This window comes from Tympanuchus pallidicinctus, unplaced genomic scaffold (assembly GCF_026119805.1).
Source record: "Tympanuchus pallidicinctus isolate F22 unplaced genomic scaffold, pur_lepc_1.0 scaffold28, whole genome shotgun sequence".
NCBI lineage: Eukaryota > Metazoa > Chordata > Aves > Galliformes > Phasianidae > Tympanuchus > Tympanuchus pallidicinctus.
In genome coordinates, this window is record NW_026294745.1 from 4,986,148 (window position 1) to 5,002,934 (window position 16,787).

The 16,787-nt window shown below is 40.5% G+C and overlaps 1 protein-coding gene across 7 annotated transcripts in view; it reads right to left on the reverse strand.

Moving 5' to 3' along the window:
• The window catches only part of GALNT9 (polypeptide N-acetylgalactosaminyltransferase 9), a 154,550-nt gene that overhangs the window by 95,363 nt on the left and 42,400 nt on the right, over nucleotides 1-16,787 (reverse strand). For 6 of the 7 annotated variants that reach the window (XR_008208653.1, XM_052691084.1, XM_052691085.1 and 3 more), the window contains one exon: nucleotides 543-723. The exons of the other annotated variant lie outside the window; for it this stretch is intronic. Coding sequence is in view for 5 of the 6 variants with exons in the window: in XM_052691084.1 (XP_052547044.1) it covers nucleotides 543-723 (181 nt within the window). In the remaining variant the exon portion in view is untranslated. The remainder of the gene's footprint in view (nucleotides 1-542; nucleotides 724-16,787) is intronic. 7 annotated transcript variants of the gene reach the window in all.

Sequence of the window (16,787 nt, forward strand, 5' to 3'; positions counted from 1 at the left end):
TTTCTCAGCATTAAGACATTACTGATTGTCATTCATTGGCTGACAGAGAGGATGTCACATCTGGAAGATGCATAACTCCACAAATATGGAAGATTATAAGGACATCTGATGCAAAATATAATAAACCAAACCATTACATACAATAAACACATAATTCCAAATTTAACACAGGCATATGGAGATTGTAATACTAGAATAAAAATGTACACATACTCCAGAAACTAAAAAAAAATCTCACTGCAATCACAAGACCTTTGTGGATTATATTTAGCCTATGTTTCAGTGCACTGCAGACCCTGACTAAACACTTCTAAGAACATCAAGTGCAGTTAAAGAAGAGGCAGTTGATTTGCTGTTGTTTTTGACACAACACTTCATGCTTGAGATGGCAGCTGGTCATTTTAATTTTCACTAAACTCAAGGGTATGTGTATGACTAAACGTTGGCAGACTAACTGGAAAGGGATGGGAGAAATCAATTGTCATCAAGAGTCCAAAGAAAAACAATCACTTGCTCTAATAACAATATGGAATTCAACTTACTTTTTTGGTCTGTAGTCAGGGATGGACCTGTCGAGAGATATCCTGTCACTGAGCTGGGCATTGTAACCATATTCTTCATATTTAGTCTCCGATTCATGGCTATCGTCTCTTAGGGTAGCAGCCATTCCCCCCTGGCCCAAGCCTCCTGGACCTTCAACTAATCCCATAGGCTTTGCAAGGCCTAAATAGAAGTTAAAAAAAAAAAGACAAACAATTATCCAAGAACATACATCTAACCTCTTCTGTTCCCACAGAAGTTTTTAGAGAACAAGGTCTGAACTCCCACAAAACCTAAAATCTCTAAATGCTTCTTGGCTCTGTGGAAATTTTCCTCAGCTTTTCAAGCCAGAGTTCATATCAACACACCTTGCGTTATTACTGCGTAACTGCTAATGAGCAAACTATAAAGAACTAATTATCAGCTTTCAGTTTCCCCTTTTTCCCAGATAATTCCCTGAAAACAGGAATCTTGTTTCCAAACTTCTCAAGATGCCTAATTATCCTTGATTTCATCTCACTATATCTACACTGGAAATCCACAAAATGAGATCTCAGAGTAAGAGGTCAAATACTCAGAAGAGTTGGAAAAGGAATATGGGGTGAAAAAGCAAGTCATTCACATGTGAACTGAGGCCAGACCCTTTCCCAGTGTACTCTGATACAGCTCCACAAATTGCTTTGGATTTCCTCCACCCCTCAGAACTACGTCAAATGGACCATGTGTATCGTGTGCAGATATTCAGCTCCACAAAGCTTCTAGGATCACAACGTTTGGACACACGAGCTAAAATGATTAACCCTGCACTGCTTAGTGCTAAGGCATTAGTCAGTCAACAATCCACTTGTTAGATTTCATATGCTAATATATTACTGCTTAGCTCAAAAATACATTTAAAACAAAATGAAACAGGCACTAAAAAAATACCCATACAATCACATCACCAAGAACCTCTTCCATGGCAACAGTTATTTAATTAGGCGTTAAATTCTGATAAATAAGCTCCTCAAATATCCCATGTTTCACGTCAAAGCTTTCCTTCCCAAAAGGCTGACTATCAACAAGTTGTCATTAGCTAAAAAGTTATTTATAATAGTCTTGGGGATACCATAAAGAATTGTGTAAATAACCTCCAAATCGTTTACAGTGCAGAGCAAAACGCAGTTTGACCTGCTCAACATATTTCAAATCAAGAATTTTCCAAGATGAATATGTCAGTATTTCAAATAAACAACTAAAGAGAAATAGAGAAGAAAAACTGTCAACGCTTGCTAGTAACAGACAAACATGATATTACAAAGCTCGGACTGGCTTCTCCAAGTCAAGTAAGGTCTGTTACAAGTTAGCCCTCGTATGGGAATTTCTCTGTTATCTCATTGCTAAGACAGCTCTCATTTGCTAAGGCTGTCATCATCTCTGCTTAATTACAGAAGGACAGAATGGAGAAGCAGAGGCTCATTTGTGGTTTGAGCAGATAAAGTTAATGTTTTCTACTATAGATGCTTGTGATAAAATCTCCTGCTAAGGTTAAGTGCAACATACAAACAGTCTGCCTGAACATGAACTACCAGCTGAATGTCACACATTGCCTCCTAAAATGCACACATCATACTGCAATCAGTGGTCCCAGGTCATATTTATGTTTTTGATGTCTCCTTCATGTTCCTCGTTGTAATATGCTGAAAGGATCAACTGTCTCAGCAGGACAAAAGAAGGAAAAAAAAATGAAGCCCTACAGAAAAATATCCTTGGCATGGTCAAGCTTTTGAAAAATTCAGAGAGCTCTAAGCATTCAAACCCAATGAATCATTGAAAAGAAAGGAAAACAAGAAGCTGATGTAGCCATGGTCTCATTACAGGTGTGTGTGGGAGGTGAGCTCCGGGTCTCACCAGTGAGCGAGATCAAACAGAGGTATGAGCAGGAACCCCACAGGCCACTCAGGCAGGAGGGGAAAGTGGAAAGACGAAGCTTCACAGCAGCATCTTTTGATAGAGTTTCATATTGCTGGGACACAGAGAGAGAAGACCAAAGAACCGAACTACTGGGATTGAGATACTGATGTTTAGTCAACAACAAACTTCTTCAAAGCTTTAAGTGAAACAAAACCAGTGAAAATGAAAGGTATGCTCAAGGCAACGGCACATCTGATCAGCATACATCTCTTTTCTTCAGTCAGTCACAGTCCCAAAACTGGGATTTTGGGCAACCTTCGATGACTCATCCCCCAACATTCAATAATGCAAAACAGGCCAGCGATGCTGTCTTCCTTTCTCAAACATATTTTTCTCCAGTAAGGGATGAGCTAATCCAAAAGACAAGTAGGAAACTGTTCAAAACCTGTCTCAAAATGTACAAGAATGCAAGAAAATCAGTTCAGATAGACTGAGGTGAGCCAGCAGGATGGCACGGTGCCTATTCCAGCCCATGATCCTTCTGGCAAAATAAAGAAATAAATAAAATAAAAATCACAAGGAATTAGTAATGCAAGCCACTTTGTGGACCGAACATCAAAAATTAAAAAAAAGTCAGCTCACCATTTCTGTAAGATAATTACAATTATTTCAGGCTTCTCTTCAGTTTTCATTTATGCCTCTGTGCTACACTTGGATTGATGTAAATGTTCTTCAGGTATATGCAGAAGTATTTGGAAAGTCTTTGCATATTTGGCTTAGCCACGCTCCTCTGTGCAAAAGCAGCAGGGACAAGAGCCTTTATAGTGATCTTAGGGTGGCCACACGAATCACTGCCCAGCTGAAAAGCTGATTTCTCCTTTCTCATGTAAACGGAAAAACAGCACAGTACCAAACCTTTGTCAAGAGGTTTGAGTCTGAGTCTGGCTCACGAGCCAAAGATTGCTGCTGACTTACGCTGGCAACAGTCCAGTCTGAGATACAAATCCAAACCACAGCCCAGTGTTGAGTCACCATTTATTAGGAATCACAAATGAGCATACTGCATCTGAACGGGACTTATGACTCCGGCTGCAATCTTCTAGTGTAGCCCTGACTGGTTCTGTTTCAACTATTACAAATATTATGGCGTCTACATTTACATTAGTGATCAGTCTGCAGCTAGTAATACACTTCTGCAGTCTGAAGGGAGAGAGAGAAACTAGCACAAGGGAGGCTTACAATTAGGGATTGATATAATCATGTCTCCAATTGGGTCATGCGAAGGGAGAAAGCTGTAAGCAAAAAAAAAAAAAAAGAAAAAAAGGCATGTGAAATTTGGGGGTATTTAAGGCCTGTGTCCTTTCTAATGAACAATTTTCTTCCAGAAAAGCAGAGAAACACAGACATGATTTGAGTTGAAAAACTCTTCAAGAACTGTGTTACAGTTACTGATTTTACATTACAGAATTCCTTTGACGTTACTATACGAAGCACATTCTGGCACTAAATATTTCTGAACGCATTTTATGGAGCTTCATTATGTTTCTTCCTTTTATTTCAGTTTAGGATGAGAGGACATAGGGCCCTTTGACCAGATTTGCTATTTAACATCTGTTGCTTTAAAAGAGAAGGGTCTAAGATTGTAATCTCTAGCCTGACAAGTAGTCCTCACTCAAGTCATTACAGAAATTACGTATTTGAGACTCTAAATCTCTTCTCTCCCCAAAGGAAAAACCTAATCTGCAGCCTAATCTTCCTGCATTGCACAGTCTCAGACTTACAACACTAATAGCAATTAGTGATGCCGCATGCCTCTGTTTTACTTGTCTAACATATGGCATCTTAAAGAGGGCTCCGTTTCCAACGAAAAGTCAGCAGTTTCCCCCCCAAAACCACAAACAGGCCTTATTAAAAGCAAGTCAAATTAGGCACTTCAGAAGTTAAAGAACCCAGAAAACCAGACACTTCATTAAGCTACGTCCCTGAAAGACTGCAATGTGGAAATTTATTTGCTGATCGCTTAGAATCATTTGGGCTGGGTTCTGATGTTACATCAAAGCAAATTGAAGATGACTTCATTAAAGTTAACTGACCTGCTTTGATGAAAGGAACTCCAAGATGTGGTGTGCTCATTTGACTTCAAGCAATGATTTAATTCCAGCAGCTCAAACAGCTAAAACTTTATTCTTTATACTACAAGTTCTTGCAGTTTACAGAACAAAACACTTGCATCTTTAAGGCATAAGAAAGAGGAGAATGAAACTTTCAACAGAGCGGAAGCATCAAGCAGTTTGCTTTCAATTTTTCTTATGAGAATTAGACAGCCTTCCAAAGCATGCATAATGACAACTGCTTCACCTACTTTGCTCCCAATCCTTATATTCTAGTTCTTCATGATGCTAACCATGAACACCACAGAACACAGAACACCACAACAGTGCTCCCATAGGAAGTGGAGGTGGGTTCCCAAGCACAGGAATTTAAGTGAAGTTATTTGTGCCCTGCTCAATGAAAAGCCAGGCTTCAGGGGCTGCTCACGGGAGAATTCATTCCCAAGGGTCTCACCTACTGGAACAGCAGGGAAATGGGTGCATTTCTGAAAATACTGCAGCTGGGCAGTGAGACAATTGCTATTGATTTTATATGCTGTGCGTTCAGGTCCTACAGTGATGGAGAGCAGTGCAAAACCTAAAAAAGACAGATGGAAAAATGTCTCTTGGTTCAAACTGCAGCACATACCTGGGTTCTTACAAAAGCAGATCAGACAGCAAAACTTCTCCATTTTTTCCTTCTTTTTAACCTTGCTGCAGACTTCCAGATCCTCCTCCTATGACTTGTCTCCCTGTGGCTGTGACTAGGACCCATTTTCCCACAGCCTGTGAAGCTGCTGTGGGCAGGGAAGGCAGCGATGCTGTTCATGTCACCCTGAGGCTCTTGCCATAACAAAGGGCTGACAGAAATCCCACTGCCATCTGACTCAGCTCTGCAACAGTGATGGGCAGAGGTGGAACAGCAGTGGCAGTGCCCCATGAGCTGCAATTTTTAAAGATGTCTTTTCTTTACCTTTTTAGACTAAAAGATCTACAGCTGGTACACTGGGATCAGTCATACCCTGTTCAATGACACAGATGACAATCAGGTCACAAACAATTAGTGTCTGTCACTCGATTCAAATTTATTGTTCTTATTGCAAAGATTTCTGAATATGACAGAAATTGCTAGGAGAATAGAAAGCAGAACAAGCCGGTCTTAGTTTCTCCAACAGATTAATTACTCTGCAGGATGCATAATTTCCTAGGAAGAAAAGAGGCTTTCTATTTCTCACCATAAATCCTGTCACAGTGGAAAAATTACTGACGAGATTTAAGTGAGAAACTATGGCAAAAGATCAACTACATCTGTAATTATTATAGTGCTGTTTTGTTTTTTTTTAAATACATATGCAGCACAACTACAGATAGCTATAAAATCAGGTTCAGCCAAGGTTCTTAGAGATGATTAACCTTTTGTCAATTCAAAATAAAGGTAAGCAATTGAGAGTAATTATATGCCCACATTCACAGTAGCACAGATCTGCTCATGGCCTTTCCCTGGCCTTTCTGTCACTTCTGGCAGCTGTGATTCTGCTCCCACATTTCATCCCTCCTCCAGCCAAAACCTGGGCAGGTGGTTTCAGGGCTGCTGAGCCCAATCCCAAGGGCAGCTCCACCACCAGGGCCAGCAGATCTGGGGAGTGCTGACAACGGCTGGCCTGTCTCAGTCTAAGATTGAGAAGGATTCCAAAGGAAATCTCTGAGATTCACCTACCCTTCATTTAGACTGTCTGCATTCTAGAATAGCTCTGGAAATGAATGTTGGTTTCCAGGACCTTAAAAGGAAGGAATAAAACATTCCCTTGTAAAACAGTTGGCATAGTCACCCAGCAGTTTTACCTGCAACTCCTGGTTTAAAGAGGAAACAAAAAACCTCAGTGTTACAGCTGTATCCTTCCTTTTCCAACTCTGAATACTGACTTGAAAATATGCTTGTATACCAACAAAAAAATCTTTAGATCCTTGTTTAACAAAGATTTCAGGGGCAACAGCAACTTGACAGAGACTGACAAAGCTGACTTTTTGAATGAAAAGAAAAAGGTTCGTAGAGGTTCAGTAACACAGTTATACAAGCCCCAGATCTCTGCATTTTTTAAATCTGGTCCTGTACAAAACCACAGTACAAGACAGAAATGTTAACCACTCCTTCTGGAGGCAGGTACCAAATCAGCTGCATCTAATGAGTCAGCCCAAATGTTTCTATCTTTAATTACTACCGGATTGTGCAGACTTTGTGATCTCATACTGTTGCAACTAGAAACTTCACATGAAAGTTGCAGCCTCACTGACTGGTGTAACTGTAGGCAATGAGATTAAAAATGGTTCTTCCTCCTTCAGGAATTAACAGCTCAGGTCAGAAAGAAGCAGATGCATGAGAGAAGCAGTTGGCTGGAGGAGGAGTAAGAAAGAGTAATGTGAAGGAGCCGTTCAACACTAAGCAAAAGATCTCAGCTCACCAGTCCTGATACTTATAGCTTCATTTTGGTGATGCCTAAAAATAACCATGAGGAAAAGAGTCTCCAAAATGCCATGTTTAAATCAGAGAATGGCTCAGTAGCATAAGCAATGCTTTGCCTCTCATATACAGATCAGGGATGCTCTGATCAGATGCTCACTTGAGGTCAGAAGATGCTAACAATATGGACTCTCATTAAGCCATCACGTACAGAATGGTATTTTCTCCTTTCCATCCTATGACATCACCCTAACTCTGCCAAAATGCTGAACAAGTTTTAGAATCTGCACTTTCCTTTCTTTCTCCCATGCTGTATGTTTCATTTCTGGCTAAGGATCTCATGCCATAATTTGCCAAGAACAGATCTACCCTATGGAATATCCAAAAATTAGTTTGCTCCAGACAAAGAAGTTGGCACATTCAATAGCAGCTCGGTGAATCAAAATTAAATGTGGAAAAGTAAGCTACTTTGCATTTGCAAGCACCATGAACAAAAATACACAAAAGAAAGGCTTCTTTGAAACTACTATTCACTACTACTTCAGTCAGCTTCACAAACAGTAGTATGCAGCAGGAAGCGTCCTTGCAGTCTGCTCAATGATTCAATCTAAATGTTAAACAGAGTCTGGTTCTTAATTCCTGCATATCCCAACTTGCCATATCCCAAATCAGTTTCTTTTGACACCACCTTGCAAAAAGTCTACTTAATATATAAGTCCTGCTGCCCAGAGAACTGATGTAAATTTTGTCCATATCAAAGGTACTTATTTCCTAGGCTAGGATGAATGATGTTTGTGAATGAGACTTGGTTTTACATACAGAAACAGTCAACAAATTGCACTCCACAGAGACAGAAGTTCCAACTCCTTACGAAGAGAAAAGAACAAAACCCCATCCAATTTAAATGACTACAGCACTTCCATTTATCTGAAATCCAAAATACAGCCTCATTTTTTATAGTTGTGATCAAGTTTGCTGCTTCCTCACCTGAAAGATTTATGTCCCCTGGTATCTAGTATCAGCATCAAGTATCTCTGAAGATATACCATGGAGAAGACAAACAGTATCCTGTGACTAACAGTTTGAAAGGAAAAAGTGCAATAACTCCTTGCAAAGCTGAAACACTTAACAACTTTTTGGCCCTGGAAACTACAAGGCGGCAGTGTGCCTTGACCTCTTGTTTCCAGACCTTTCTTGTCTGTTCAATTGGAAGCCAAAAATAGTGTTTCTCAGCCTTCATCCACAGATGACCGACAATCCTGCAAGACTTTTTTTTTTTGTGAGAAGATTGCTGAACGGAGGTGAAGGGATGAAGTGATGGCAGCTCTACCTACAGGAAGGGTATTCCTTTTCTGCCCACTGAAAGTAGTCAGAGTGCAGAATCAGGAGCCTTGAAAGTGATGTAATTAGGACAAATATCCAAACCATGATGTGCTTTACCCATTGTTTTTTGGTTGTTTTTTTGCCTTCCCAAAAATCAAGACACATCCTGGTCTCAGATGGTGCTCTGAGGTGCAGCCTGTAAGCATCTGTCAAGTGTTTGAGGTACATTAGATGGAGAAAGCCATAAGGATTTTGCCAGGCCAAAAACCAGGGTTGTTATGAGCATATGGGCTGGAAACAGGCTCTGACAGTCCATGCTACTCACTCTATCCCTAACACATTGATACACTAATCCTTAAACTCTTTACAGTAAGCCTTAACAGAACAGGATTTGGTCAGAACAGCCTTTTTCCTTACTCTTTTCATAGGACGCAGATCTAGATTTAGAGCACCTCTGCAGCAGGCACCATATGAGCCCAAAGAAACTGTTCCTATCCCAAAGAGCTCATTATAAACACTGAAGACAAGAAGGTCTTGTCCCCTCTATACAAATGGCACCCTGGAGATGAAAAGGGCAGGGCTCCTACACAAAAATAACATAGGGATAGGCTTTATACATATATATATATATATATATAATTTTTTTTTTTTTTTTCTCAAAAACAAACAAATCCCACTCATTATTAAGATGGTTCTGAAATGATTGATTCCTTTTGCGGAAAAGCTCATGGAAAAAAGCTCCCTACTGATTCAGGTTATTTTCAGAAGATGAAAGATGGCAGTTCTGCTAAACGTAAGTCAGGTTTCGTGCTGAGAAGGCTGAGCACAACTCCTGTGTCTGTAGGGAAAAGGAGTCCTTGGAGACCTCTGGCAAAGCTGCTCCATGACAAATACAATATTCCTAGTGCATGACTTGGGACTTTCAAGAAGAGAGGAATACCTGAGAAAATACAAAAAATGTGTAATGGAGAGCCAAGCGTAGTAGGGAAAAATGACACCAGTCATCTTGTCATAATGCAGGGAACAACCAAGACCATCATTGCAAAAGGACTGCATGTTGGGAAAAAGGGCAATACATGTCTTTACAGAGCCTTTGTTCCCTAACATACTATGGCAACATGCTCCATGCATGCCACTGCTGGCTTCAACAGCCCCCTCACAAACCTCAGTTTTCCTTTTATTTGCTTTGCCAGCAACAGAGCCACAGCGTCAGCTACTCCCTTTCTGGACACAAATTCATTAATGCTTTTTAATTGGAAGAAATACTGTGTTTTTATGTACAGATATCTAATATCAAAAGTAATTGCTTTTATAGTATAGTCATTTGAAGCTGGTTTCCCCTTGAGAGGAGAAAATGTATTCTAATTACAACAGATAATTCAGGAGAAGATAAACAGATTGATGACTGGAAAGACCACGAGATGGGAGCCACACAGACCTTTGGAGATGAAGATAAAAGCCATTTGTGAAGTAGGATGCTGATCTCAGGCTGACAGATAGTGAGAGAGATGCCAGTTTTGTGAGAGCCTTCATATAAGAAAAATCAATTTCCTAAGAGAAGGAATTCGTAAACAGGGGAAATCTAAGCAATATATTTCTAAACTTAAATTTTGAGTAACAACCAGCCAAAAAAAAGACCATGCCCAATACACACAACTCTAAATTGCGTGAGGATTTTTTTTTTTTTTTCCTACATTTTAATTTTAGTGCTCAAAAACCTCATTCACAGAGAAAGATCGGTTTGGTTTTTTAGATGAACAGATGCCAAGATTCTTCTAGAAGTTTTAAAATCCCAGTTGATTTGTGGCTTGCTGATAAAATACAGAAAATGGATTTTTCTCTTCAGGGCTTTGGAGGAAAGCCAGAAAAGTTCTCCTCTGGCGATGGCATAAATCTGGAGTTAGAGAAGCAGGAGCTGCAGCGCTGGGGTAGCAGCCCAGCAGCCCATGGATATTAAAAGTAAACAAAATCTGAGTGTCATTGGTTTGGTATCTGGCCTCTGGCAATAGTCAATACCTGAGGCTTCAGAGGAATCAAAACACAAATCATAAAGCACTTGGCCAATTAAACTGCACAGTCCATAGAAGCAGAGTTCCCTTCTGAACCCCACAGGCACGTAACTAAAGCCCTGAAGCATAATATTAGATTACCCTCATTATCTTAACACAGGCATGTAGAAATACAGGTTAAAACTAGTCAGCTTCCTGCAAAATCCCAGCCATTAACATCAGATTCAATGGCATTCTGCAGCAATTCTCCAGTAATATCACTGTCAGAGTGCCACTGGTTCATGTGAAATGGATCATCTGTATCAACACACAATTTTTTAATTATTATTTTTCTAGGGAAACAGTGAAATCTTCAGAGGAAAGTGCTTACTAACACAACAACAGAACCATTCTGGAGAAAGGGAAAGGAGGTTCTGCCTGAACATCCCAAGATGCATGAGTTAAAACTTCAGAGCTGCCTAATTAGCTTCAGGAACAAGCTGCCCCTAAGCCAAGTTAACAAGCTTTCATTTCATAAATAAGCAAAAGATCTTTTAAAAAAATAAGGATTTTTCTTGCAGGAATCAGAGGTGGGGAATGGAGGTGGCAGATCACTGCAGGAAGGGGATTCTGACCCAAGGTCCAATTGGGCTGGGGATGGAGCCCACGGCTTGACTGCAGCAGAAAATCCCACAGGACTGGGATCCACAGGGTAGAAACTATCTATCATCACATGCAAGGAATCTCAGAAAACTTACCCATTTGACTTCAGATCCTACACAGGCTTATCCCAGTCCAGACTCCATTGCACTGATATTGAAGTCTGATCTAACCAAAGGCTGCACCACATCTGATCCTGCCAAATCTGTTTAATTAATTCCTGTCATCCCAGGATTCCACCCTTGGGATCCTGCTTTTTTTGCAGGGATTCTGCCCAAGACCAAAAGGGACACTTACAGAATTCTTAAGGTGGGAAAAGACCTCTAAGATCACCAAGTGCAAACACTGACCCACCACCACTCCTCTCCATACTTGAGGTGAGCTCCCAGCAAGGGCCAGAGAAGTTCATCTCCTGCAGTATTATTTGCAGTCATTGTTCCCATTATTTGCAGACGTTCATGTGCCTCCCTATCATTTACCTAAACAGCCTGCTATCAAATTAAACCACATGCACAGGCAGTTTTTTCATTAACAAATCTGCATAGAGCATTTGCCATTTGCATGACTGAAAAGCTCCCTGTTGTTCAACCCATTTTATACAATGGAAGATAACAACATTAAATCCAAACATAGCAGCTGCTGGAATTCAAAATCACATTGCTCTTTAAAGTAGGATGCTTTTATTCTGTAACTTTAAAATCAGTCCCCAGTTCCACCTATGGGGAGGCAGCTACATTAAAGAGATAACTCAACAACTACAGACCTGCTGGCTACGTCCTCTGTTCTCCCTTTCACTCTCTAAGAGTCGTCATCTGGTGTCTGCTTTGATCACAACTGAATCAAGCAATCTGAAAAGCTCCCAAGCTTTTTGAGTAATGCTGGTTATCTACATTCCTTCTTGGGAACAGATGGCAGAAGAATCATAGGGTTTGGCTCGGAAGGGACCTTAACAACCATCCAGTTCCAATGTTCTGCCATGGACAGGGTTGCCACTCACTCTATTAGGCTGTCCAGGGCTCCACCTAACTTGGCCTTAACACCTCCAGAGATCAGCTGCCACTGTGGACATGAGGACATGTTGAGTACTTCCGTCAGATCCCTTCATGGGCTCTTGAAAATTGGTTAATTCAGATATTGGTTTCAACGGGAGGCAAAGAGAGCCTCTATTTCTCCATTTTCCTTTGATTGTGATATTGCTTTGTAGGCTCTGTACAGGTGACATGCTTTTCTTTTGCATTGTTACATGGCAACATTGATGGCTGGCTTCAGCATGCTCATTTTCTTGACAGGCTACCTATTTTACACCTATAGATATATTATCTATATATGTATATATATAATTTTTCTTAATCTACATTTGTTTGCCTCTTTTTCATACACATCTTTGCCACCTTCATGGAGTTTAGCTCACAAATTTGGCTTGAGATGGTTTCTATTTCTGTTTTTCCTCCTCTTTCCTTCTTTCACATGTATTTCCACATCTTATATCAATGTACACTACAGCTGTACCTTGCTTCTCAAAGCCAGGCTGCAATGCCTACTTCCATCTTCTTAATACACATATGATTTAATTTTCTACCAGTAGGAGAGATCAATCCAAAAACAAACACAGGACATATTTGAAACAGTTAAGTGACAGCCCATTACCCAGCATCTACACCAAAATGCTTACAAATCAGTAAGTTATGGCTATGTTGGGTGAAGATATACCTATGCAGAGGGTCCTCACTAGCAAGATAAATCAGCAAGCACATTAATAGCAGATATACCAGAGGATTTTGACAACTGAAGGACTGATTCTGACCTATTCATAGAGAAGTAGAAGGGATCACAGAGCTGAAAGACATACTCAGTTCTGAAGTGTCTTGCTATTGCATACAATTAATCAGGAATTTGTCAGGGGAAAGTAAAAAGAACTAGGTACAGTATTCTCTGGAGAAAGTAATTCAAAATAGGTGCTAGTTTTGCAAATGAACAGAGCAATGAGGATAAATAGCAATTGTCAGTAAAGCTGAGAAAATGAAAGCGTAATGTTGGAACAAAATATTGGCACAATGTTTTATTTAAAAGCAATAATAAAACCATTGAATACTTTGGGTTTTGCCCTTCCTGGTTTATTGTTGATATAAAGATAAATTGACTTCAATTTCCAGGAGTAGGAAAGTTACGGCCCTCTGTTACAGGCACTTTCAAAAACACACTGCTATAATACCTGATTCATTATTAAATAGATTGGCATCATTGCACGTTGGGATTTTTATGAATTGGCTGTGACCTACAGCTTGTCTAGGCCTGACAAACTTATTCCCAAGACGAAGGGGTTGGTTTTTTTGCAAAGGTGATGCATCTGGTAAGCATAGGCTACTTTGATCTGCCTACAGAGCACATTTAAAGGAAGCACCTACATATAGAATTGAAACCATGTAAGACAATGGCTGAGTTTTACAAACTGGGGGCCAGACTTCTCCAATTTACCCCACTAATCCCACTGACGGCAACAGTACTTATCTGGTTTACACTAAGGGAATGTAACAATAAATTTACATTTCAGAGTCTCAATTTTCCTCCACGATTTCCTTCCCTTTATTTTATACTGAAATTCCACAGAATGAATTTTCTTCCCCCTTATATGTCTCAGGTTTGTACTTCTGGCTACATTAAGAGATGTTAAATTACACAGTAAAAAGAGTGACAAGGAGAGTGATGCAACTTACCTTTATACAGGAGAAGATTGTTCAGAGAAGAGACAGGTATGAACCAGAGCAACATACCTGAATGTCACAAAATGGAGGTCAGAGCTTACAGCCTGGACTCATCGCTCCTCAAGGACACAAAAAGATGTGCTATCCAGTACTTACACTTCAGGACAAAGCCACATTTTCTAGAGGCAAAAAGAGCTTTCTAGCACCAAATGGTCCCAGCAAAAGCCAATGCTGAGCCTGCTGGGCAATGAGAGTTATCTGATGAGATGAGCAGCAGGGCATGCTTTACTCTGCCTAGCAAAGAGCAGCACACCATCGTTTTCTCTGCTCCTTGCATAATTTAATTCTTCAGTTGGTACTGAAAGGCAGAGAGACAGGCTGGTGAGACTCAGGTCTGCCATTTTAGGAAGATAAAAATAAAGGAGGTTGTTGTGCACTACTGATTTAGTCTTGGGAAAATTGCATGCTGCTATAGTTATTATCCTAAATAAGAAGGAAAACAGAAAAAATGCTGGCGTTAACGTATCTCCAGCCAACAGAGTGAAGACTGGTTCCTTTACAATCTACAGACTTGATTTTTATCCTTGTGTTTAAATGGTAAAAATCTTGTTTGTCCCTTACATGTTTTTTAGCCTGGTTTGCTACAGAAAAATGGTTTGTGGAGCTCTGCTGTCTACATTTGTCTATCAGTCTGCTTCTCTCTCTCATTCCCTCCCCTCTCCTCTGCTTGTTAGATTTGGAGGTCTGTGCCTGGTTTCAGCCAAAGCTTGGCACACGTTCAGAGGTCTCCAAAACTCACATTGCTGCATGTGTCATAAAAGCCAACATCTGGAAAGAAAAAAAGCATTAAAATGCTCCTACTGAGAGAGGAGATTCAGGGAAAGCTAAAATCCAAGAAATCTCTCGGAGCTGCACCAAACACCCTAAGAATTCACCTCTAGGTCACCAGACCACAAGAAATGAGCTTCACTCATTGTGCTGCTCAAGGAACTAAGAGCCTATACTGTGGGGTTAACTGTGGTAATTACTGGATGTGTTGGTGTTGATCCTGTATTATCTGTCCTGTTCTTGAGCCTGAGTCTGATCTTGCCTCTGCAGTGCCATATCCCTTGAAGTTCTGGTTTGGAGCAGTTGTCAGTGATCTACGTTAGCTTCTCCTTAGGGCTACAGCAGTCCCACTGGGACTCACACAGACCTGAATTCTAGTTCACTAATCCCATACTTCATGTTCCAGAGGCAACTTCAACAAGAGTTGCACTAGTTTCATTCTTCCACAACCTGCACTGCGTCTCTAGGACAACAGCACTTCTCTCTAGTTTCTTGTCTGCAGAATTAAATGCTGAGAGAAGCTTAAACACCAACTAATGTAACATATGCAGAAATGCCCTCTGCACTAATCAGCACCTTCTCTGAGGGCTGCATCACCCAACCTGAGTCTACTGCCATGCCTTGCTGTCCCAGCCTCAAAGTCAGGCCATGTCTTTGTTCTCTTGCGAACATTTCTCCTCCCTTCCTGTGTATTTTCTCTTGCTCTACACACTGTGCAAGGATGACTAGAAATCTCACTTTGTGAACTCTTTGACATGTGACCGAAAGGGTGACAAAGAATTCGGCAGTTAGGCAGGTTGAGTTCTGAATGAATCACAGAAGAAATTTTTAATTCCTTGAACCCATCCAAAAGGGCTCTCTGCAGTCTGATTTGGGGTATTGTAGGCCTGCAGAGAGAGCATGGCTGTGAATACGGGAACCATACCCAAAGGACTCTTTCAGAAAATGGAAACTTGTACGTATAACTCCACTGGATATGAGGCATTATAAAAGCCGCTTCCGTTCCAGAATTCATTTCCTGTTGGATGAAAATGCATTGAGCCAGACGGATCTATTTCAGGAGGAGGATCAGGCTGGCACAGGTTTAAAATCAAAGATTATTGGTTTTGTATACTCAGAGCTGGACAGTTGAGAGCACAGCGTTCTGTGCAGGTGCTGACACGTTCAGGCCTACACCACAGGAGCTTCCCAGAAAGCAGTTTGCCAAATATTAAAGAAATATGGAAATTTTTCTATGAGTACCTAGAAATCTTTTCTAGTTCTGTTCTCCCTACAGTACTAAGAGAGAATAAAAGAAAGATATGCAACAAGCATTGAGATGCAATCACTAGCAGATTTTTCTTTTTAGATGTAGAAGTTCCTTTAAATGTGGGAGAAAAGACAAGTCACCAGGAAGAAACACAGAAGCAGGCTTCAGTGCAGTGCTGGGCTGTCCAAGTCCCTGTGATGGCGCTGAAAGTCAGAAGCCCGACTCCACAAACCTGCATTCAGAGGATTCTCCACACTACACAGATTATATAACGGAGCTTCCCAAACCACTCAGACATCCTTTTTTTTCCAAGCCAAACCTACTCATTGCTTATGCAAATTTTGTGTCAACTGTTTCAGCAGCTAGGCACCTTAGTATTAGGTTATTTAATAGCTTGGACATGGTCAGCTCACTCTTACCTTACACTCCACTCCCATCTGTTTCTTGGAGCCACCTGCAATCTATCATCATGCTCTGAGATTAACAGAAGAGCCTGCTTTTCCTATTAGAGGTGTGAACAGTACCTAATCCCTGCTCAGCACCTCTGGTAGTGTTTGTAATACAAACAACATGGGAATGTGCAGACCTCGCTGGCTAGCTGACACCAGCAAAGGTATCAAAATCATTTTCACCTGCAGGTTTGTGCTTGTCATAGTCACCAATGGGATTCAGGTTCTTTGCAGATGCAAAATTATGCAGCTATCTGTAACCTCATTTTATATATAGCTGGATGGCTAGAAATGTGCCCCACAAGGCATCAAATTTTAGTCCTAAAGAAGAGTAACCTTTAGGTTATACAATGCTATTTCAATTGATGATATTTTTAGTCTTATCACTGGCTTCAGTTCAGCATACACAGGAAAGAATGCCACCAATCTTTTCTACAACACAAAGCTTGCTTGAAAATGAGTTAATATAGCAAAAATACATCTTTATTTACAAAACCTTCACAACCCAGAGGTATTCAAGAGCTGTGCAAAAAATAAATTCAATTTCTAAAAGGACAGTACAGCCCCACTGCCAAGTAAAATACAAAACCAGAGTAAAGAGTCCAAA